Below are 22,464 nucleotides of genomic sequence, written 5' to 3' on the forward strand. Positions count from 1 at the left end.
TTTAACGTATTTACTCAAACAAAGGCTATTTATTTAAAAGAGAGGCTTATAAAAATAGTTTATGAAATACGTAAATTAGTGTGCGTCGTTACAGTTTTATTGTGTAGATTTTTATGACCTGTCACAGGGATCATCCTAGATTATTTTTAGTATAAATATTTATTACGGTTTAACAGGTAACGGAATTAATATGTTATTGTTGTGCGATACGGCAGGCTCTCCTTGAAGAAGAAACGAAGCAAAAGTTGGCGCTGCAGACGAAACTGCGCAATGTGGAGCAGCAGTTAGAACAGGCGCGAGACCAGCTGGATGAGGAAGAGGAGGTCAAGAGAAACCTCGAAAAGCAAGTAGTGGCGATGACGCAGCAAGTGGCGGAGGCGAAGAAGAAGGCGGAAGAGGAAGCTGAAGCTGCGCTGTTGCTCGAGGAGCAGCGCAAGAAGCTGACCAAGGACGTGGAGGCTCTGCACAGGCAGATCGACGAACTGCAGCAGGCTAATGACAAACTCGATAAGAGTACGTATTGCTCCCTAACTTAAAGTCAGTCTGAATTTCAGCGTCAAATCCCATATATTTTCGAAATCCGTTTCGTCTTTAAAAAAAATTAAACTTAGAAATGGATTTCATAATGTTTATGGAATTTGATTTTTCACTCTGAACATCAGACTGGCAAATATGAATATGAAATAAAAAAAGCAAAAAAAAAGAAAAGATTTGAAAAAGATTCTGGTAAATTATTAACAGATGTTATTCGTATGTTCTCCCGCTTGGCAACTCCGCAAATCCAAGCTTATGCCAGCCATAGTATTCACCTCGTTTAACACTTGATTGGTCATTTCATTGAAGAATTTTCTCATATGCAAATGTGCGCGCAGGCAAGAAGAAAGTCCAGCAGGAATTGGAAGACACGAACATCGACTTGGAGGCGCAGCGTGCGAAAGTGCTGGAGCTCGAGAAGAAACAGAAGAGCTTCGACAAGGTACGTAGTTGCCACTTAAGTTCAGAGAACCGTTTTATTCTTTTTTTGATTATTACAATGATAAGACAGTTAAGGTTCTCGATGGTAGTTAAGGTCCTCGATGGTGGTCAAGGTCCTTGAAGGTGGTTAAGGTCCTCGGTAGTGATTAAGGTCCTGTTTTCGCTGTGCAGGTGGTGGCGGAGGAGCGCGCCGTGGCCGAGCGGTACGCGGCCGAGCGTGACGCCGCCGAGCGCGAGGCTCGCGAGAAGGAGACCAGGGTGCTGTCGCTCACCAGGGAGCTCGACGACGCCGCCGAGAAGGTACGCCCCTGTTACTGTTTAGTAGCAGTAGAGCTCTTTGTAGAAGAGTTCGTCCACAGAAGTACTGCCACCGCATCTATTTCTGCTGACAAGCAGTAATGCGAGCACATCGAGTATATAACCAAAAATAGTGACGAAATGTCATTTAATTTCTTTGACAACTGTTCTGCCATTTCATTACTGCGATAACTGCGCTCCAATTGGCCAGCACGAATTCGAAACTATTGACGGGTGTCGTCGATTGTTTCACTTAAATCGACGAGTTAACTTCAGCTTCGCTATAATGGACGAAAATTGCAAAATTACTTATTTAATATTTAATTACCGATGAAAATTGATTCCGTTTGTTATATAATTAGATGTTTTGCTGTTTTTCCCCACACCACCAAATGAAACAGCACGCCATTGTTAGAGATATTATCTTTATTACAATAAATACAGAATATTTATATACGGAGACGTACACACAGTTCAGTTGTTGGCGCTGTCTATGTTTCAGTGCAAACGAGTATTTATAAGTGATGTATCACTGATGAGTTACCAGGGATGTATAACCCTTAATTCGTCTCTATTTCTGGTTATATACTCGACGTGTGAGCATCACTGTATTACAGTTTTGAAATGTAAGGGTGGCACACAGACTTTACAACTTACGTAGTGGCATTGCCCCTCAGATCTTTGCGATACAAAGCTCTGAGCGGCCCACGACTTGTTCATCACGTTGCTTGATATCACAATAAAAAAAACTTAATAGTAATATAATTATTTATTCAGACAACAAATTAAGATTTAGACTTACTATTTAAACTTAACGTTAAAGGTTAGTGAAAATAATAGGTAATTATTGAATTAGCTAATAAAATACAAACAAGTTACTGCTTAAAATCTTTATTTAGTCCTAATCAATCGTGTGTTATTTATTCACTTGAGATGGTATCATCGAAGATGCCGTTGATTATAGACTATTAATACTGAAGACACCGAGATGTATTTCGAGAAAAAGTGTAGACTTCTCAGCGGTATAAGCCATTAGTTATTTATTAATATAGGCCTAAAATTAGCTTTGATGCATAAACGTACTGTATTACACTGAAAAATGTATAAAAAAGCTCGTAGTTAGGTACTGTTGTTATGGTTTAAGACATTTATTTCTCAAATCAGAATACAAACATTTACTTACAATGAGAAATACTAGATAAATAAACTTACAATAACGAATGAGCATCGGAATCTTGCATAAATATATCAGAACAAAATCACGTTTTCACAATGCTGTTGTTTAGAGTTTTTGAAATAACCATGCTAGACATACATCAAGAATAAGAAGTTTTTTTTAGTGTAGGTAATCAGAAATATTTTATTTCTACAACAAGGGGATACAATACAATATTTCATTTGTACAATTGTTGTTCGGTATTAGACTCACAGTTCGACCAAATGAATTAATTTTGGTTAATCTAATTTTAGCTTTGATGAAAAACTTACAGCGTTTATTTGGTGCTACACTGACGCAATTTTACTTCTTGTAATGTTAAAGGAGATGGATTTGAATTTTTTTTTAAGTTAGTTTAAAATATATGACGTGTTAATAAAAATGTTGTGTATTTTTACAATACATATAAATTTAACATTTCTGCCGATTATTCTCCGAACGTAAATAAACACTCGTTACAGGTTTTTTTTGCCAAAATGTACAATTACGTCAATGTAGGTATTTAGGCACTTTAATTCAATAATGAACGCACAATTGGACCATCCGAATTCCAGATCGAGGAGCTGGAGCGCACGAAACGCCTCCTGCAGTCGGAGCTGGACGAGCTGGCCAACACGCAGGGCACGGCGGATAAGAATGTGCACGACCTGGAGAAGGCCAAGCGCGCGCTCGAGTCGCAGCTGGCGGAGCTCAAGGCGCAGAACGAGGAGATCGAGGACGACCTGCAGCTCACGGAGGACGCCAAGCTGCGGCTCGAGGTCAACATGCAGGCCATGCGGGCGCAGTTCGAGCGGGACCTGCAGGTTTGTACCAATTAGTTTTCAACAACAGACGTTGGCACAAACGTTAGTGGCGAATATAGACTTACTAATTTATTACTTGCACTTTGTAAATAGATATTTGTTGACAGTAGATAGATAGGAACAACCTAAGCTAAAGAATTGGAAACTTTTTCACTTCAAAATTAATAGACAATTGTTAGATAGCAATCTCATCCAGGCAACTTTGAGGTACCAGCATTAATTTGAATTTAACGCATGGTATTTTGGACAATTGTAGCGTTTGCCCGATTTAGTACAAGGATCATAGAAGGATTTTAATCGTGCAGGCCAAAGAGGAGCAAGGCGAAGAGAAGCGGCGCGGCATCGTGAAGCAGCTGCGCGACCTCGAAGCCGAGCTGGAAGAGGAGCGCAAGCAGCGGGCCGCCATCGCCGCCCGAGGGAAGAAGCTGGAGGCCGACTTGAAGGACGCCGAGCAGGCGTTGCATCTCGCTAATAAGGTACAGGCGGATCTACGTCTGTCGAAGACTCGAGTAAAAGAACGCGGGCTAACTTGTTACTCCCGTCATTTAATTTTGAGTCCTATAATCTAAACCATCGGTAGGGTCATAGAAAGGTGAAGGTTTGTCAAATCGTTCATCATATAGTTGACTGTGCTGTTACTTGGCTGGTTTCACCTGTGCGTACGGTCCGTAACAAAGATTTGTAGTATGGTTGTTAATATAAATATGCTATTACAAATACGAATTTATCGGAAAAATTCTGCATGATCGTAGCAAGCGGGAATACGAGTGTTCTGTCTACCGTAATGAACAGGCGTGACAATATCTGTAGGTGAGAGGTACTAAATACCGTTGATATTGCTATAACTTCGTTCAGATTTTTTTAGGTACAAATTTTTTAAACAAAGGTACTAAATAGTACAAATTAGGTATATTTTTTTATACCAAATTTGTCAGGATCCGTGAAGGTACACACGCCATTTTGACTCTCACCCAGGTTCGATTCCCGGGCCGGAAAAAATGTTTTGTATGGCGTACATTTCGACTCATCCGAAGAACAGAGTCTGTAGTGATTATACAGCAAAAATATGATAAATGCACAATCTCGTTATTCAAAATAAGGCCAATCAATATGTGTTTTCAGAATTATTATATCTTATTTCGTTTCGGAAACATAAAATCGAACAACAGTCGATCTGATACCCACAGCGAAGAATAACGAACGAAATGTACAATGTTCTAAGAATAAACTGTCTTACACATACGCCTTTGTTCTACGTATGAGTCGATTTATTTATCTCGCGAGTTTGAGTGTAATTTGTGGTTGTCTAATGTGTGTGCATGGCACTGCGTTATTTACCGTTGCGTAATTTTTAGCATTTTAAAGCAGTACTTGTAAAAACGATAAAACTGGATGGTTTCACGACTGTGCGTACGGCCTGTACGGACGCAGTGCTCCGAATCGAGTATTTAATGCCGCCCGTGACACTTGCGTGGTTTGCGCAGCTGAAGGACGACGCCGCGAAGCAAGTGAAGAAGCTGCAGCAGCAGCTGAAGGAGGCCGTGCGCGAGGCGGAGGAGGCGCGCGCCGGCAAGGACGAGGCGGCGGGCGCGGCGCGCGAGGCCGAGCGCCGCGTCAAGGCGCTGGAGGCCGAGGCCGTGCAGCACCAGGAGGAGCTGGCCGCCGCCGACCGCGCGCGCCGCCAGGCCGAGGCCGAGCGCGACGACCTGCTGGACGAGCTCAACAACTCCGCCAGCAAGGTGCGCCTTCCACTCACTCCTTCGCGTCTGACTTTTTCAACTGATATTCAACTATTTTGTATGTCCAATCACTCCCTAGGTTTCAAAATTATTAACACGAAGACGAAGAACAAACTACTGGAGTCATTTCACTTAAAAAATAATTGAACGGGGCTGGTAGCTGTAAGATTTGTCATTTTGTGTCATAAATTTCTCGTAGATGGCGCTACGGCTAAAAAGTCGTTGAAAAACCAAACACAAAGATACGATAACAAGCACATAGAAAAATTCGTGAGGTCCTCTGGTTCGTTTCATGGCTTATTCGTTGGGTCCTCTGGTTCGTTCCATGGCTTAGTTGGCATAGCGTCTGACACAGTTTGCTAAAAGACGTCGGTTCGAATCCGGCCGGATCGAACGAATTTTTTCTAAGTGTCCGATCTTTGTATTAATAATCATTATAAAAGGTTTCCGTTTTGTGCAAGCTTTTGAAATGGGATAAGTAGTAGTAAGATAAACATTTTTCATTTGATTCAATAATAGTGGTAGCAAATACGCTTGAGAATTTTGTTTCACGTTATTTATTGTGTGTACAAAATTACTATGGCGCCTGATAAAAGCCCAAAATTTCCCTGTGCCTAGTGCTAATTAACTCAAATATATTGACCGCAAAAACACCATATCTACCGACAGTAACAATCGTTGACACGGCCAACTTTTAAATTGTTCTGTTCATCCCAGGGCACGTTATTAGTAGACGAAAAGAAGCGGCTGGAGGCGCGGATAGCGGCGCTGGAAGAGGACCTCGACGAGGAACAGTCCAACAACGAGATACTTAACGACAGACTTAGGAAAGCACAGGTAACATTCTCCTATGCTCCGCATTATGATTATAATTCAAATATATTTCAATGTTGAACACAGTTACTATTGGGCACAGACGATGCCTACTGTATTTTCAAGTGTTTTTTTTTGTACGTTGTTAGTGTGTGTTATTGTGTCATAAATTAAAAAATAAAATTAATTAGCGCAAACATTCACTATAGCGATGTCTTCTTCAATTGCCAAGCGAATGATTACAATAAAAGAGGAATCAAATGCACAGAAGATGCTGGCAGTTTCTAAATTTATTTATCTGTTTCATTGTTCTTGATTAGCTCCCACTAAAAAAGAGCCAGATTTGAATAAAGATTTTAAATAGAAAACCGTGAGACTCAGACATATTAACTAAAATAATATATTTAAGTCGAGTTTTTGCTCGACATATTTCGAACCAATTCGTGATCCTTAATCATGAGATTCCGCGGCGGTGACTCGACGGAAACTGAATAATGATAAAATAATGAATGAAAAAAGATATTTATTTATTTATATTAAGGATAATCTACATATAAAATACTACAAGTGAAATAATGAACCATATAAGCTTAGAAAGTAATTGCATTTTCACTTAACAAACCTCATAGCGCACAGTGGCAACAATATATACAATGAAACTATTTCCAAATTTGATCTTGTTCTGCAGAACCAAATCGACCAAGTGACGATGGAGCTGGGCACGGAGAAGTCGGCGACGCAGAAACTGGAAAGCAGCAAACTGGTGCTCGAGCGGCAAAACAAAGAGCTCAAAGCTAAACTGGCCGAACTCGAGACCGCGGCGCGCACCAAGACCAAGGTACCTAGTTTTTATTGCTTGAGCGTATGCTACTTTGGCAATTCTGAGCCGAAACGCTTTCGCTCGGTTGTGAGGCTTAATTACGTGTTCTTGCAAATTCTACAGTTTCTTGCTCATTCTACTCAATGAAATCTGTCTTACGAATGCGCAGTAGAGTTTAATCAATATGACGATTTCAAGCATTGACTTACAATTATATGAACGTCGGGTCCGCGCTAAAAAGTGTCCGAACTTATAGGGCGTTAACATCGTATACAGAGCGTCATTCACGCTTTAGTCTTCGTTTGTTCGACTGACAGCGAAGCAAGCAAAATTAGACAGTACTGCGATGACATTACAATTTAAATTCAACGTTTTAGCATTTTCATATTCCTTTACATGTCACTACGTTTAAATAGGTTGACTTGGGACATTTTTTTCGTGGTTTTTGTATTAGACCCGTCGTCCATTTATTTGTAAGTCAATGATTTCAAGTGTAATTTGCTTACCTATGAAATAAAACATTGTTTGACTTTGACTTTGTCCAAATTGAGGCCAAGTTACGCGTAAGGATCAGCGCAAACCGGCGCACTACATGACAGGTTATTAAATTTATCAATGTGTATAAATTTCAATGCTCTGGAACCGATCTCGGAGTATCGCAGCACATAATTAAGTATGAGTAAAATGACATTTGTAGGGTTGCCAGTTTCATAAAATTTTAAATAGTGATGTAATTTTTGTCGATAGTTTTATCGATAGATTGTGAAAAAAGATAAAATTTTGCCAAAAATGACTGAATTGTGAATGTTACGACGTCCTAATGATTACTGCGTTATTGCGTTCTTTATTCTTATTTTGACAGTTAGTCTAGTATAATAGTATCGAGATAAATTTTTATTCATATACATTTTTACAAGAATAGCCGGATTTGATTATCTATATTGAATTAAAAACTTTAAAATATGTCTCCTCTTTGTATTTTTCATAAACATCTAAATACAGTGTATGTATGTACATATGAACGTACAAAAATTGACAATTTAAATGAACTTGTGCTCAATATTTGGATGAATAATGGGTCGAGGACGATTCAAATGAAACAAGTTCGGCTATTTATTCCATAAGCGTGACAAATATTCAGTCGATTGTCGATAGAATATTTATCGACTGCAATCATTATCTGCTCGCAAGCGGGCAACACTTTACGCAATGAAATGTCATTTTACTTTGTCTTCAAAAAGGACAGACTGTAGTTACTATCATACTGTTATTTTGTGTAAAGGTCACTAAGTAAGACTGTCGTATTAGGTACAACCCTTAGGCGATTATCACTGCACCGCGCGCGTGACGCGGAGTCACGCCCGCGGTGGCGGAGACGCAGATCTGTGTCCACACGCGGCGTAATCTGCGCGGGGGCAGCTGTCCAGCGGCCCCGCGTCACTTAAAGTGCTCGCTTCGCAGTTGATCGCCGTAGTGATTGTATATGTAGCCGAGATCCTTCTTTGACAAGAACGGTTAATAATACAGAACTCATTCAGGACGCTGCAGTTATACTGTCTATTCGGTTTTTGTTTACTCAAATAAAAAGACACCGAAGATGTTGGGTACATCCCTTATTACGAACCAGATCGATAAATGGATAATTTCAACTTCATTTCAAAGATTTAAAAAAATTTGAAGATAAATTTGGTCGATTTTCAATGGCAAATATAAATTTATCGACGTCGAGGTCTATTGTAGAAAACTGAACATATCCTTAGTTTAAAAATCTGCGCGGTAATGTGGAGAGCAGTGTGCCATACACTCCGGTACGCCGCGCCCATCCGCGCAGGGGCGCGGAGAAGCGTTGTCAGTGTGTTCGACGGCGCGTGTTTTCCATACAATAATAATTTCCGCGTCTCGTGTCTTCTGTCTTGCCATCCGCTGGTTTTCGCTGGCCCTAAGTCTTCTGTTGGAATGTCTCGCGTAATTTGCGGAATTCGCACAATGTTGATATACAAAAAAAATTCACGTCTGAAATAAATTTGAAAACGTTTAAACAAACCACTTTAGAGCAATATTTGTAGCCAGTGGGCCTCCTTTCGATATCCGTCTTGAATCTTCTTCGAGTGCGACTTATTTGGCAATAATTGTTTCGGACGTATGTCGGTCGGAGAATGGGGAATAAACCCCCAGAGACAGAGTTAATTGAAATAAATAGGCAGCAGCTCAAAACGGAGAGACCATTCTATAAATATAATATAATCATTGTGTTTACCTTTACAGGGAGTAATAACGTCCTTGGAGCTGAAGGTGGCGAATCTGGAAGAGCAGCTCGAGGCGGAGTCGCGCGAGCGTTTAGCGCAGCAAAAGGCGTCGCGTAAGCTCGACAAAAAGATGAAGGAGTTCACTCTCCAGCTAGACGAGGAAAGGCGTCATGCGGACCAGTACAAGGAACAGATCGAAAAGGTAAACCCATTTATCGATTGTAATTTGCGGTCGCTACATACCACCATGAATGGTAACTCAAGGGGATTGCTAATCTCCATACTACAGATATAAATAATAACTTAGACGCTACAAATGCCATCGCGAATTTTTTAGATATTCGTTATAGAATTCGTGGTATAATATTTACATCTGTAGTAGCAGCACACTTTGTTAAGTTATTAAAATTTAGTAGGCACTGTTCTTATTTCTCATTTATAAGCTAGGTTTTTAACTAGGTTTTTAAGGAGGAGTTATTTTTGTATGTATGTTACGCGATAACTCCGGTATTTGTGAACCGATTTTCAGGATTCTTATTTTGTTGGAAAGGGGTACTTCCATAGTGGAACCATTTCATTTTGAAGAAAATGATCCACCTCGAAGGGTGGCTGTTCACGCATGAAGATTCATTTTCATAAATAGCGCCTAACATTAATTTAGGAGCAATTACTTTAATGGTTGATTTTGCTATTTCTCCAATTCAAGGCGTTTTTCTCTCAATATACTTTGAGTAGTGAGAACCGATTTTTATTATCTCCAGTGTCAAGTCCTGTATAGTGGCGAACTAACTTAGCAAATAGACGTAATTCCACGTACTTTTGAGGTCGGTTTTATTAGTACTCTGTACAGAGATTATCATCTTAAACAATATTCTGAAAAATATGTTGGACTGATTTGTACTCGGCAAACTCTATTGTCGGGCTTATTATTATATATTTATTATATTATTATTAGATCTGTTTTTATTTATCCTTCAGAGCTGCACGATACAATCTTTGTGATATAGATTTTGTAACATGTTTCAGAATAGGGTAACTTGAAAATGCAAACAGATAACATTGATTGATTGATTTGTTTAACACAAACTGAGCGTACGTTAAGAAATTATTATGTAATTCATTTTATATTACTAAAGCGAGCTTAAATTTGCCTAATGTTACATTGTGTCATGTGTGTGTGAACAATGTCATTAGTTGTTTAGTGTTGTCAATGCTGTATTTTGCTATTGTATTTTTATTAGTAGGGAACTGTTTTTGCTTATAACTACTTAATATAGTTTCTATTACATTGTGATACAATCTGTTTGTACCCTCAAAAGTAAAATAAATAATTAATCTGCCGCCGTTAGTTGAAAGTAAGCATGTGACATTAAAAAAAAATGTTATGTATACTGCCGTAATCAGTAAAAGAACGCCGTAAAGGAAGGTATTTTTATTTTTTCCTAGGTTACCGCAAGAAAAACGAGATATTTTTTTACTTTAATTTCTTTAACCATTATTTTCTTGGTTTTGAGTTTTTCTCACAAGCGGCAGTAATATATTAGACATAACTGGTTGATGACTTTATCAATTCAGTAAACCGTGGCCATGAGACCAGTAAACGGCCCAAAACGTTGGTTTGTTTGAAAATACAAATATACATATTATCCACGATTTGGATCCGCATAAAATGTACCAAATAAAACTGTTTATCGTTTTACACGTCAATTTGAATCGTACATGATATGTACGATATTTTTTTATATCTGTCAGTATCTCAAAGTGTACTTTTCGAATTTTGTTAATTTATTATTGAGAGTGCAAAATTATCTCCTCATATTGTCACAATATGAAACAAGAATTATATTCTATTATTTCCAGTAATACTTTCAAATCCTTCAAAATTGTCTGTACTGAATTCTAGCAAGGTAGGGAAGTTTTAGTTATTTTGAAGTGTAACGATCTCGGCCTGCGACAGATGAACGCGCGCGTGAAGGCGCTGAAGCGGCAGCTGGACGAGGCCGAGGAGGAGGTGCAGCGCGAGAAGGTGGGCAAACGCAAGGCGCAGCGCGAGCTGGAAGACCTGCTGGAGACACACGAGACTCTCGCGCGCGAATGCACCAACCTACGGAACAAACTCAGGTACCACCACTTTTTCACATCAACTACATACTTGTAACAACCGTCAAATTTAATTTTAACCGTCCAACCTACCTGGACACTAATTTTCGTAACTAATTTAAGCCTACAATTTGGCGATGTCCAGGACGTATAATTTATTGTGAAACTCAGTTTTAGTATGGGCTATGCTGGTATCTGCTAATGAGTAGATTTCGATCCCTACTGTTGTATCTAAATTTTAATTTGTTCATCGAATTATCCCCTAGTAAAAATACAACTTGAAGACGGTGTAAACTATGCCCAATAAACATTGTACAGCCTAATTTAATGTTATTACGTTTGAATTAATAGGTTTGTTAAAATTAATTTGTTTTTAAGTCAAATTAATTTTATAATTACTGTATTTATTTTCATATTATTTTACAATATGTAAATATGTACATATATTGTCTATAGGATAACGATCTCGGTGAGCGGTAGTAGTGACAGTGATTAGTCGAGCGCGCGACGAACAAGGCAAGGAAGTGACTGTCGTCACAGAATTAACTTACTGTCATCGAGAATGATGTTCACACTTGTTGCCTCTTCATGTCTAGAGTCATATGGAACAAGGCCTTTTTCCGGTGTCAATTTCTTGGGTTGTAACACAAAAACTTAATTACGTTACGTACTATTAACACCATATCTATATCATATACATTTCTATCATAGTAGTCTTTGAATCTTGATTTTAGATAGTGTTCCAACCTTGATTTTAATAGTGTTGCAACGTTCATTTTAATGGTGTTCCAATCTTGACTTCTAATTCTTCCAGACTCCATTTTAATAGTATTCCAGTCTTCATTTTAATAGTGTTCCAATTTTGATTTTAACAGTGTTCCAATTTTGATTTTAGCAGTATTCAAATCTGACCTTAACAGTGTTTCAATATTGATTTAAACACTAATAGTGTTCTAATCTTGATTTAACAGTGTTCCAATCTTGATTGTAACAGTGTTTCACTCTTGATTTTACCAGTATTTTCATGTTCTAATCTTAGTTTTAAAGTTCCAATCTTATTTTTAATAGCAGGACACTATTCTTATCTTGATTTTTAATAGTGTTCTAATGTTCCAATCTTAATTTTTAATAGTGTTCCAATGTTGATTTTAACAGTGTTCCAATCTGTATTTTAATAGTGTTCCAAATAGCCTGAATAACTTTACGACATGACGTACTTTTAGGACTCCACATAACAACATTTTATTTAATTACATTTTTGAGGGATGATTCTACCTATTTACTGTTTTCTTACCTATTCGACAAAAACGAATGAGACAACAGATTTTATTTTTCCGATTTGACGTGTATTTCCTAGTGTTAAAAATTGTTTATATTAATGGGTAGAAACATACCCTAGAATATCGTGAATAAAAAAACATCGGTCTGCGTAGTTTACCTTAACCAATTGCCATGGCAATGAACTGCTTTATCTATATGACTCTACGATGCAAAGCGTGTTTCAAACTTTCAGCACATCTTCGTCAATGTAGGAAACATTGGTATAACAAATCTAACAACGCATTGTGCAACTAAATTTCATTTATGAAACTAATTGGCATTTTTTTGGCGTTTAAGTTTGATTCAATTAAAAAGAGCTGGGCGACACGGGAAAAACGATGTACCATCCAAAAGATGCTCACATATACTGGCACCATATTTTATTCCCATACATTCATGTACAAACAAATAATTCTGAATTAAGACTAGTTGATATCCATCGTTATTTGAAATACATACAAAACATAGTGGAAATTGAAATACTACTTTGGCACTTACGAACTTTTGAACTTCATTAAAATTTAAAATTTGTCCTATAAGTCTGGATAGAAAAAATGTGTAATAAAATAACCAACACTTTAAATGTCTTACCTAAAAGTTGTAAAATACAAAATAGCTTGTCGTTTTTTATATGTTTTTATTCAATTTGAAATCATTAACCTGAAGTTTATGAATCTAGGTAAAAAAAATTTAAACTAATAAGTTTTTTTTATTCCATTTTGTATCAAATATTTATATTTATGTTTACTGCCAGTGTTTTTTCCAGGCAGGAGTGCCAGATAGGATAGGATTGTTCAATTTTGGCTGCTGTGTCCCTGTTCGGACATGTAGTTCTGTTTTTGATAAATTTGGGATAAGATACATTGATGTTTAAAACAAAATGGCATGACTTTGTTTGGGTAATTTAAAGCGCATGTTTGTTTCTACAATAACGCCATGTTATTGTGGGTGCGTTTAACATACAATATCGCGTTACAGACGGCAAGGCGGTGGTCCCATCGGGCTGTCCAGCGGGTCGTCGGGGGCGCGCATAAAGCGGTCGTCACTCGCGCCCGGCGGCGGCGGCTCCGGCGACGAGTCCTTCGATGACGGCAACGACACCATCAACAGCGTCGAGTAGACACGACCCTACAGACCACGTACTGGTTACACAAGAAACTGCAACTCCTGACTCTCGACACACCGACCGATGCGTCGTTTATCGTTGAATGTGTTTATATAAAATGTATATGAATTTGTTGATTGTGCTGTGCTCAACGTGTAGCGTGAGTCACACTTTAAGGCGGGACCGCACCAGGCGGAAGAGCGCAGCAAAATATATGTAGCTTGAGCGACGTTTTTTAAGCTGTAATACATTACGCTGCAGCAGCGTTTATGGTACAAACAGCGTTTGTGAGACAATCTGTCAGCTCTTTAGTGCGGTGGAGTTCCGCCGAGTGCGATTCAAATTTGATCACAAAAAATTGTCGCATTGTCCTACCGCCTGAGAAATTGTGAAGGGACTTGATTAAGTAATAAACGATTTTAAACATTTTTAACGCGTGACAAATTAGATACTGTACAAGTCCCTATACTATTTTTTTAAGAATTTTGAAATGTTCATATTGTAGTTAGTTTTTTATGTAACCGTTATGTGCGGTAGTCGTCGACGTCGTATAATGTCGATTCGAGGCAGATTGTATGGAGCAACAAGCCGAAATAGTTGCTTGAGAACTGAGAGCGTACATCGGCGTACCTTACCTTTGTCTGTCGCTAATCGCGGAATTTCAATCCCTATCCTCAATGAACTTTTTGAGTACATTTAATTAATTTAAAATAAAACAGGTGCTCAATCCCCTTACAGCATTTACAGTCAGTGAATCTCTGCAAATACAATTGGAGCATTTTCACAGTATTAACGAAACATTCCTATCAATCGAGATATTAAAATTGTATCTAGACTAGGTCGATGTATAATGTTAAATTAATCATTTGGTGATAATTGTAATGAAATTAAACTAAAAGGTATTATTAAAAAAAAGTTATTACAATTAGAGGCCGGCTCGATTTTGCATTTACGCGACTGAGTGACAACGACTCGCAACAATAGTGCCTCACTGATTTGCAGCGAGGCTCCCGACATGTAAATAATTCAGTGTCACCCGCTGACCGCTTAGTTGCCATACAAATTTTAATGATAGTTGTTTATGTAAGGAACTCGGAAGCTGCGCCCGAGACGTGATGGCGCCGTTTGTTCCCTTAGCCATCTGCACAAGTCGTGCTCGGCTAAGGGCGCATTGCGATGGAAATTTGCACCGAATGGGTATAAAAATAACGCATAAATTATAAGAGCCTCAAAGCGTTGCCACGCTTTTTTCGGATAGCTAATCGCGAGCGCCGCCTCGTCTCGAGGCAAGAATCACGGCTTGCTTTATTATAGGCTTAGGTAAGACTTGTAGTAATAAATCGTGGCCTTAGGATTTTTTATCATGGACTATACGTAATGCGATTCTGCCTCGTGTATCGGAGGCGTAACCACTTAAAAACTACATTTGTATCTAAAATTACCTTCGTATCGTGCGAGCATTTTATATGACCATTTACAGAGTCTAATGACCTCCTCTTTTTAAAATATATAGGTATCTGAATAATAATATAAAATTTAAATGTAAGTAAACCATTGAAGCATAAACATATTTTACATAAATATTATATTTAATAATTAACAATATTGATAATTGTAAAATTGGCCATAGGTTGTAACAAGTTATCAGTTGGAATGCCAATTAAACAATTTTTCATGATTTTTAACAAGATTGTTTTATTTATGAACCCATTTTTCTTCTATGTTTCACCCAGAATCAACATACCTACAGCAAGCATTGATTTGTTTGTTAGACTGCCAACAGATAAACTGCACGTCTGCAGTTAATAGTGCAGTCATAGATTTGTACGTATATACTAAATCTATGAGTGCAGTCGAGACGAGACGAGAGAGAGAGAGAGAGAGGGTAATATATGTAGTATAAAAATACAGATTTATTATATCAATATAATGAAACGCCATGACTTCGTGAGCTAGTAGACAAGGGTTCGCGAATTTTCTATTCGTATTGCCATAAATATTACGTAGGTAGTGAGTAATAGAGGGCTGTAGCTCAGACGCATTGCGAGAGGTACTTTTAATAATATAAAACCGGGATCATCTTAAAACTTTGGTTTATTTTACCAATTTCCATGTTTAGGGTTACAAATCAATAATCTTACTATTAATGTCAAGATCTTCTATTTTCTTAACATTCTTTTTCAAAGCATTCTAATTATGAATCTCACTCAGCCAGTGATTCTACTCATAGAGTACAGCCTAGTCTACAGTACATATAATTATTAACTAAACTTGGACATGCAATTTCAAATACCTTGGGGACCTTATTTAAAAGTACATGTCCGAAATATAACATTTTAAGTGCTTTTAATATATTTTTTAAATAAATCTTCAATATTACTCTAATTAGTGAATTAATGAAAAATATAATAATATATCGATGTAAATACTTAATAGACATATATAATTATTAGGGTTCTATTAATAGAATCATAGATAACAGATTCGCGTTAGAATTTTCGCTATGTTGCCTACGTTCCCACTATGTCGTCACATTTTATTATCGTTGGACGACTGTCGTGTCTAGCCTGTTCCCATATCACGACTACTCCCATACTACTATTTATTCACTGAACATTGATATAAAGTCTTAATTTGGAAAGATCCTAGAGAAGGAAAGATGTAAAAACTGACACTAAAAACCTACTTTTTTTAAGTGACGAAATAAAAAAAACATTTTGTTTGCGCAAATACGTAGAACGCAGATAGAAAAATATAAAGAATCTTCTGCGATTCGGTATTTCGGTCGGTTTCGGAATCGAAATTCCATTTAATTGATAGTGTTACAATTTAAATCAAATCAAAGTGATTTTTTTCATACTGGCACAATGAAATTAAAATGTCTCTTGCGGTGCGATGTCAATGTCAAATCAAACATCAGTCATGCCAAAGCCGTTATACTCTACTTAAAAAAAAAGTCAGTCAGTCAGGTCAGGTCAGTACTCCGTTGTAAGAGTTTTCCGCGAAAATCGAACAATAGTGAATGAAAACCATATGAAAACCGCAACCGATTCTTAGATAATCGAACACGTATTTCATTAATATACTCTTACTAAATACTTAACCATTCGTTCGTGCATTTCTGTTTAAAATGATTCACGATATCGGGGAATATTTTGACACCGCCCTGGCGCTCGTTAAAGCTGCGGGAAACCTTATGACTGAGCATGTAAGTGGCTGTAAGAAATTCGAGTTGAAGTCATGCGCTATTGATTTAGTTACAGAGGTAGATAAAAAAGTGGAAGAGACCCTTATAAATGGGCTCTCCAACAAATACCCCACTCACAAGTTTATCGGCGAGGAATCTGTCGCAGAAGGCACCAAGTGCGATTTTACTGACGATCCAACGTGGATTATAGATCCTGTAGATGGTACCATGAATTTCATACACGGGTTTCCTAACAGTTCAATTTCAGTTGGGCTTTGCATCAACAAGGAGAGCGTGTTAGGTATCATTTACAATCCTATGTTAAATCAGCTCTTTACTGCTCAGAAAGGCAAAGGTGCATTCTACAACGACAGACAGATACATGTGTCTAATGTTAAGCTGTTGAAAGAAGCGCTGGTGACATTTGAAGCTGGCACAAGTAATGCGGAAGAAAAACGTCAAGTTGTATTTCAAAATTTTGAAATAATGGTGCGTAACGCACATGGTGTGAGATGTTTAGGGTCTGCCGCACTTAACATGGCTATGGTTGCTTTAGGAGGGGCTGATGTTAACTTTGAGTTTGGTATCCATGCGTGGGACATTTGCGCTGGAGATATACTGGTACGAGAAGCAGGTGGAGTGTGCATAGACCCAGCTGGAGGCCCATTCGACATCCTATCACGTAGAGTACTCTGTGCCAGCACACCAGAGCTAGCTCAAGAGGTTGCTAGTACAATAGTTCAATTGTATCCAGAGAGGGATTAAAAGTACTTAGCAACATGAAAACGGTACTTAAAAGTTATATTTACATTATACGATTTTGACCATGCATTGTTTTGTTGGTACATTAAAATTAGCCAAATTTTATAAGATTTGTAATAAATATTCTCTGGACAGATTTTGAATGTATTGATTTTCAGTGCCAAACAATTTCTGTTCCAATACAATGAAGTTGATTTTTTTTTGTGTTTTCTTAAGTGAAATAAGCAATGTTATAACAACTTATGTACTTGGTACTTGGTGTAACGGGCTGGTGTCCGCAACTCGACGACAAGGCGCCTATTTTGCGTGTTACAACTTATGTAATTGAAACGTACATATAACTGAATTACTATTTAACGTAAGTGTTTATGATGTTTTTGTTATAAATGTATAGTTTATCATTGAGTAAATATTGTATGAGTTGATACTGTTAGAAAAGGAGCTAGATCTTGTTGTAAATTATGACTTACTTTGTCTTGTTGTTGTAAACTTGTTATTTTTTTAAATAATCTAAATGAAATACTATTAGATAGTAGAGATTAGATGAACTCATTTTCATTTTTATTAGTATTTATTTTATACATTAAATATTCTCATTCAAGCTATTTATCGAAAACCTACTATTGACTATGTGCACACAACACTTCTTTTATAGTATTTACAATATCAGTTCTTAACATAAATAGTACACAGCTGGGCATAGGCATCTTAGTAAATTCAAACGTACAGTAAATGTTTCAAAGAACATAAATTGCATTAAAGCCTAAATACCAGTATAGTTATTTCTCATTTTAATTTGAACCACATTGTTAACAAGACTGTTTGTTGTATAAGTAGAACCGCAGTCTATTTCTGGGAACTGCTGTAAAATGTGAAATGCTCTCAACATGTTACAAAATTATAAGGAACTAGTTTCTTCTGACAAAACATGAGATCATGGCAAAAGTCAACAGTAATTCTTCTAAAATTCATCATCGTCGCTCGACTTGATACGTAAACCACCCTTTGTTTAACTTCCGCAACAAAATATTCATTTAAAGTGCTAATATTGATCTGTTTTCTTGTGAAATGTTTGTAAAAGTGAAGTTTACATAGTTATTAACACTAACAGTGAAATATCTACAAAATAAACCAACAAAATATTCGATAAATTAAAGAACTAAATTTCAACAATACGAAACAGCTGACAAACTGCATACTGACTGATTAGTGCTAGTGTGGTAGAAATTCGGACTTCCGTGTCCACTGCGGACGGGTCATATTAGCGTGCGTGCAGTGTTGGAACCGGTTTCCGTGTCGCGCATCATAGAGTAGACACTACGGCTGGCATTTATATCTAACCATAGCTGCGTTGTCTCTCAGAGGACAAAACTTGCCACTACTATGTCTTCAGTAAAAAAGTGTGATGGATGCCACGAACCCGTGGAGTTAAACAGGTTTATGACCTGTTTCCAGTGCAAGGCATATTATGATCTTTTGTGTGCCAACATTCGTCAAGAGCGTTTCAATTGTATGCGCACTGAGGAAAAGCAAACATGGATTTGCCAATACTGTTGTAGTAAAGCACCGAAAGGCGACAACACAAATACGCCAATTCGACAAAACCAGGAAACCGCAAAGAGGGTTGGCAACTCAGCACCGATTGATAGGTCGGCTGGATGGGACGACCGGGTTAATGTAACTCTTAGACATAAAAATACCAAAAGCCCCGATGTCGCCCGTGAGACAGAAGATATGCATCCTGATATGGAAAAAAGGTTACGTGCGATCATACGTTCAGAGTTTCAGGCGACATTACAGATAACGATGGAGAAACTTATCGCTAAGGAAATGCAACCAGTAAATAAAATGCTCATGGAATTTAGGGAATCGGTGGATTTTTTCAACAACAAGTACGAGGAGTTGAGGTCAATTGTGGAAGAGCGAAATGCTTCTATACATAAACTAGAAGTACACACCACCGAGCTGCAGTCTACAGTAACTGACCTCACCCAAAGACTAAACCGTGCAGAGCAGCATCTACGCGAGAACAATGTGGAAATAAATGGAGTTCCTGAGCATAAATCCGAGAATTTGGTGAGCACTATTATGCAGCTATCATCAACTGTAAACGCGCAGCTTAAGGATGAGGATGTACTCAACGTAACACGTGTAGCCAAACTTGACAGAAATAGCAATCGTCCACGCAGTATCATTGCAAAGTTCCGTAGCGCACGTCAACGCGACTGCTTCCTAACAGCTGTCGCGAATTATAACAAAAGCCATAAAGAGGAAAAGCTGAATACTCGTCACTTGGGTATCGCCGGTCATAGGTCTCCAGTTTTTGTCTCCGAACACTTAATTCCGAGTACGAAAGCTCTTCATGCTGCTGCCCGAGTTAAAGCTAAAGAAATGCACTATAAATTTGTGTGGGTACGTAACGGTAGGGTGTATGTAAGAAAAAACGAAGAAAGTGGAAAAGCAGTTTTTATCCGTAATAAAGATTGCTTAAACTTTATTATTTGATTAATATAATTTTGAAAGTCGCCTTAATATTTATTTGAAAATGCTTGACATATACTATCAAAATACACGTGGTATAAGAACGAAAACCGATGATATATATAGTCAGATCTTGCAAAGTAACTATAAAGTTATTATATTCACAGAAACATGGTTAAACTCTAACATTCATGATAGCGAATTCATAGACTCTAGATACAAAGTTTATCGTAGGGACCGCCCAATAGCTAGGGGTTGTAAGCGGGATGGAGGTGGAGTCTTGATAGCCGTGTCAAGAGATGTAGAATCAGACCGCATAGCAAATTGGGAAAGTGATTGTGAGGACCTCTGGGTGACTGTACGTGTTAAAATTAATAATATACCAAAAAAGATAGCCCTCTGTGCATTATATTTACCGTCACCTGCAAAGCTTGAATCTTTAAAGGAATTCATTAACAATGTAAACAACGTATTGACTAACAGTATTGATGAGATAATTGTACTGGGAGATTTTAATTTAAGTTTTATAAATTGGTCTTGTGAGGGAACCGGTAATTTTGGTTTAACCCCTTCAAATTATATTAATAATATTATGGGCTGTACTTTGGTTGATTTCTTAAATAGTAATAATTTATATCAATTAAACAATTGTTTAAATCGAGATGGTAAAATTCTTGATCTTGTGCTGAGTACTCTAACAAATGTGAAAGTAAGTACAGCACAGGATCTACTTAGTAAGCTTGATCACTATCATCCCAATTTGCTTATAGATGTTGTAGACTCCCACTCACGCTGTCCTGCTTACCTTCAGGAAACTGCTAGGTCAGCTTATAATTTTTACAAGGCAGATTATAATGTTGTGGTTACGGAGCTTGTTGGGGTCAATTGGAGTTTTGAATTTGACAACTGTGCTGATGTAAATGAAATGGTTTCAGTATTTTACGGTGTCGTTAGGGGGATCATTCATAGAATTGTTCCTAAGAAACGGACTAGCAAAGGTAAATATCCCCTCTGGTTTCCAAGAAGTCTTATACAACTATTAGCTACAAAGAATAAAATTAGACAGCGTTACCGCAAATACAATAATCCAAGGGATAAATTTGAATTCGATCTACTCCGTGAGCAATGTGGCAAATTACTGCAAAATTGTTACAAAAGGTATAGGACCAGAATTGAGACTGGAATACGGGAACATCCTAAGCTCTTCTGGCGCTATATTAAGGACAAGCGAGGAGGTAGTTCGTCTTTACCAAGTTCTATGTGCCTGAATTCGATCACTGCCAATACTGGACCCGAAATAGCTAACTTGTTTGCTGACAATTTTTCATCAGTGTACACGCCTCACGTCATAAATTCCGAATCAGTTCAATCGTTCAATCGTCAAATATTGCCCCACCCCCAATTTACTTATACAGACTTACTTAAAAAGTTAAAAAATTTAGATATCAACAAAGGTTCAGGTCCAGACGGCATTCCACCATACTTCCTAAAACAATGTGCAGAAGTCCTTGCTTCTCCTCTGACAAAGATTGTTAATCGTTCTCTGAGAGATGGTAAATTTCCCGATGAGTGGAAAAAGGCGAGAATTATTCCTGTCTACAAAAAGGGGGATCAAAGGGATATCAAAAATTACCGCCCTATATCCATTTTATCGTGTTGTTCGAAGATCTTCGAGTCTTTGGTTTATCCATTACTCGCGAATCATGTTAAAACAGCAATAACTCCATCTCAACATGGTTTTAGACGGGGTTTGTCGGTTGAAACAAATTTGACCGACTTTTTGTCGGATCTCACGTCTGAGATTGATAAAGGTAGACAGGTGGATACTATCTACACAGACTTCAGCAGCGCATTTGATAAAGTCCCTCACTCTTTATTATTGCTTAAACTTGAATCGGCTGGTGTAACTGGGTCTCTACTAGACTGGTTCCGTACATACTTAGGCTCGCGAGCTCAAAGTGTCTCTATTGCAGGCAGTGATTCTTACACTTATTACACAAAATCTGGAGTCCCGCAAGGATCGCATCTGGGTCCTGTCCTTTTTATAATTTTTATTAACGATATTGTTACTCAAATCCGTCACAGTAAATTTTCTTTATATGCTGATGACCTAAAATTATATAATACTGTGAACAATTTACATGATGTCACGCTGCTCCAAAGTGATCTTAATAGAGTTAGAGAATGGTGTGTGGGCAATGGAATGGTGCTAAACAGCAAAAAATGTTTCCACATAAAGTACACTAAGAAAATAAATCCTATCCCGTCACACTATAACATTGATAACACCGTCATAATGGAGGTATCAGAGATTCGCGATCTCGGTGTTGTGTTGGACAGTCGACTCGATTTCATCTCACATATTGACGCTATGGTGAAGAAGTCAGCACGGATGATTGGTTTTATAAAGCGAAATACAAAGGGATTCAAAGCTTATACCAAAATTGCACTATTTAATAGTTTATGCCGCAGTGTTCTTGAATTTGCTTCTGTTGTCTGGAATCCATTATATGCTGTGCATTCACAGCGCATAGAGAGCTTGCAGCGAGCCTTTACGAGACATGTGGCATACATTTCGTCAGGTATATCTCATAGGAGCC

General features: G+C 37.8%; 3 protein-coding genes across 6 annotated transcripts in view; all 3 read left to right on the forward strand.

The window, feature by feature from the left end:
• Window positions 1–15,023, forward strand: part of LOC113240019 (myosin heavy chain, non-muscle) — a 124,959-nt gene extending 109,936 nt beyond the window's left edge. For 3 of the 4 annotated variants that reach the window (XM_026477218.1, XM_026477217.1, XM_026477221.1), the window contains 11 exons: window positions 216–513; window positions 873–976; window positions 1,147–1,275; window positions 3,043–3,291; window positions 3,597–3,767; window positions 4,776–5,030; window positions 5,748–5,867; window positions 6,532–6,681; window positions 8,929–9,111; window positions 10,867–11,030; window positions 13,308–15,023. In XM_026477218.1, the coding sequence (XP_026333003.1) occupies window positions 216–513; window positions 873–976; window positions 1,147–1,275; window positions 3,043–3,291; window positions 3,597–3,767; window positions 4,776–5,030; window positions 5,748–5,867; window positions 6,532–6,681; window positions 8,929–9,111; window positions 10,867–11,030; window positions 13,308–13,449 (1,965 nt within the window). In that variant the 3' untranslated portion in view covers window positions 13,450–15,023. The remainder of the gene's footprint in view (window positions 1–215; window positions 514–872; window positions 977–1,146; window positions 1,276–3,042; window positions 3,292–3,596; window positions 3,768–4,775; window positions 5,031–5,747; window positions 5,868–6,531; window positions 6,682–8,928; window positions 9,112–10,866; window positions 11,031–13,307) is intronic. The other variant, XM_026477219.1, reaches the window with a different exon arrangement.
• A 1,397-nt stretch (window positions 15,024–16,420) lies between these two features.
• LOC113240034 (inositol monophosphatase 1) lies at window positions 16,421–18,259 on the forward strand. The gene has a single exon (XM_026477239.1). It carries the CDS (start codon window positions 16,565–16,567, stop codon window positions 17,384–17,386), a length of 822 nt encoding a protein of 273 aa, XP_026333024.1. The 5' UTR covers window positions 16,421–16,564; the 3' UTR covers window positions 17,387–18,259.
• A 507-nt stretch (window positions 18,260–18,766) lies between these two features.
• LOC113239982 lies at window positions 18,767–20,043 on the forward strand. Its single transcript, XM_026477172.1, has 2 exons — window positions 18,767–19,795; window positions 20,032–20,043. The coding sequence occupies exons 1-2, from the start codon at window positions 18,767–18,769 to the stop codon at window positions 20,041–20,043; spliced, it is 1,041 nt and encodes a 346-aa protein (XP_026332957.1).
• The last annotated feature ends 2,421 nt before the right edge of the window (window positions 20,044–22,464 follow it).

Source organism: Hyposmocoma kahamanoa, unplaced genomic scaffold (assembly GCF_003589595.1).
Source record: "Hyposmocoma kahamanoa isolate Upper Pololo Valley unplaced genomic scaffold, ASM358959v1 119, whole genome shotgun sequence".
Taxonomy (NCBI): domain Eukaryota; kingdom Metazoa; phylum Arthropoda; class Insecta; order Lepidoptera; family Cosmopterigidae; genus Hyposmocoma; species Hyposmocoma kahamanoa.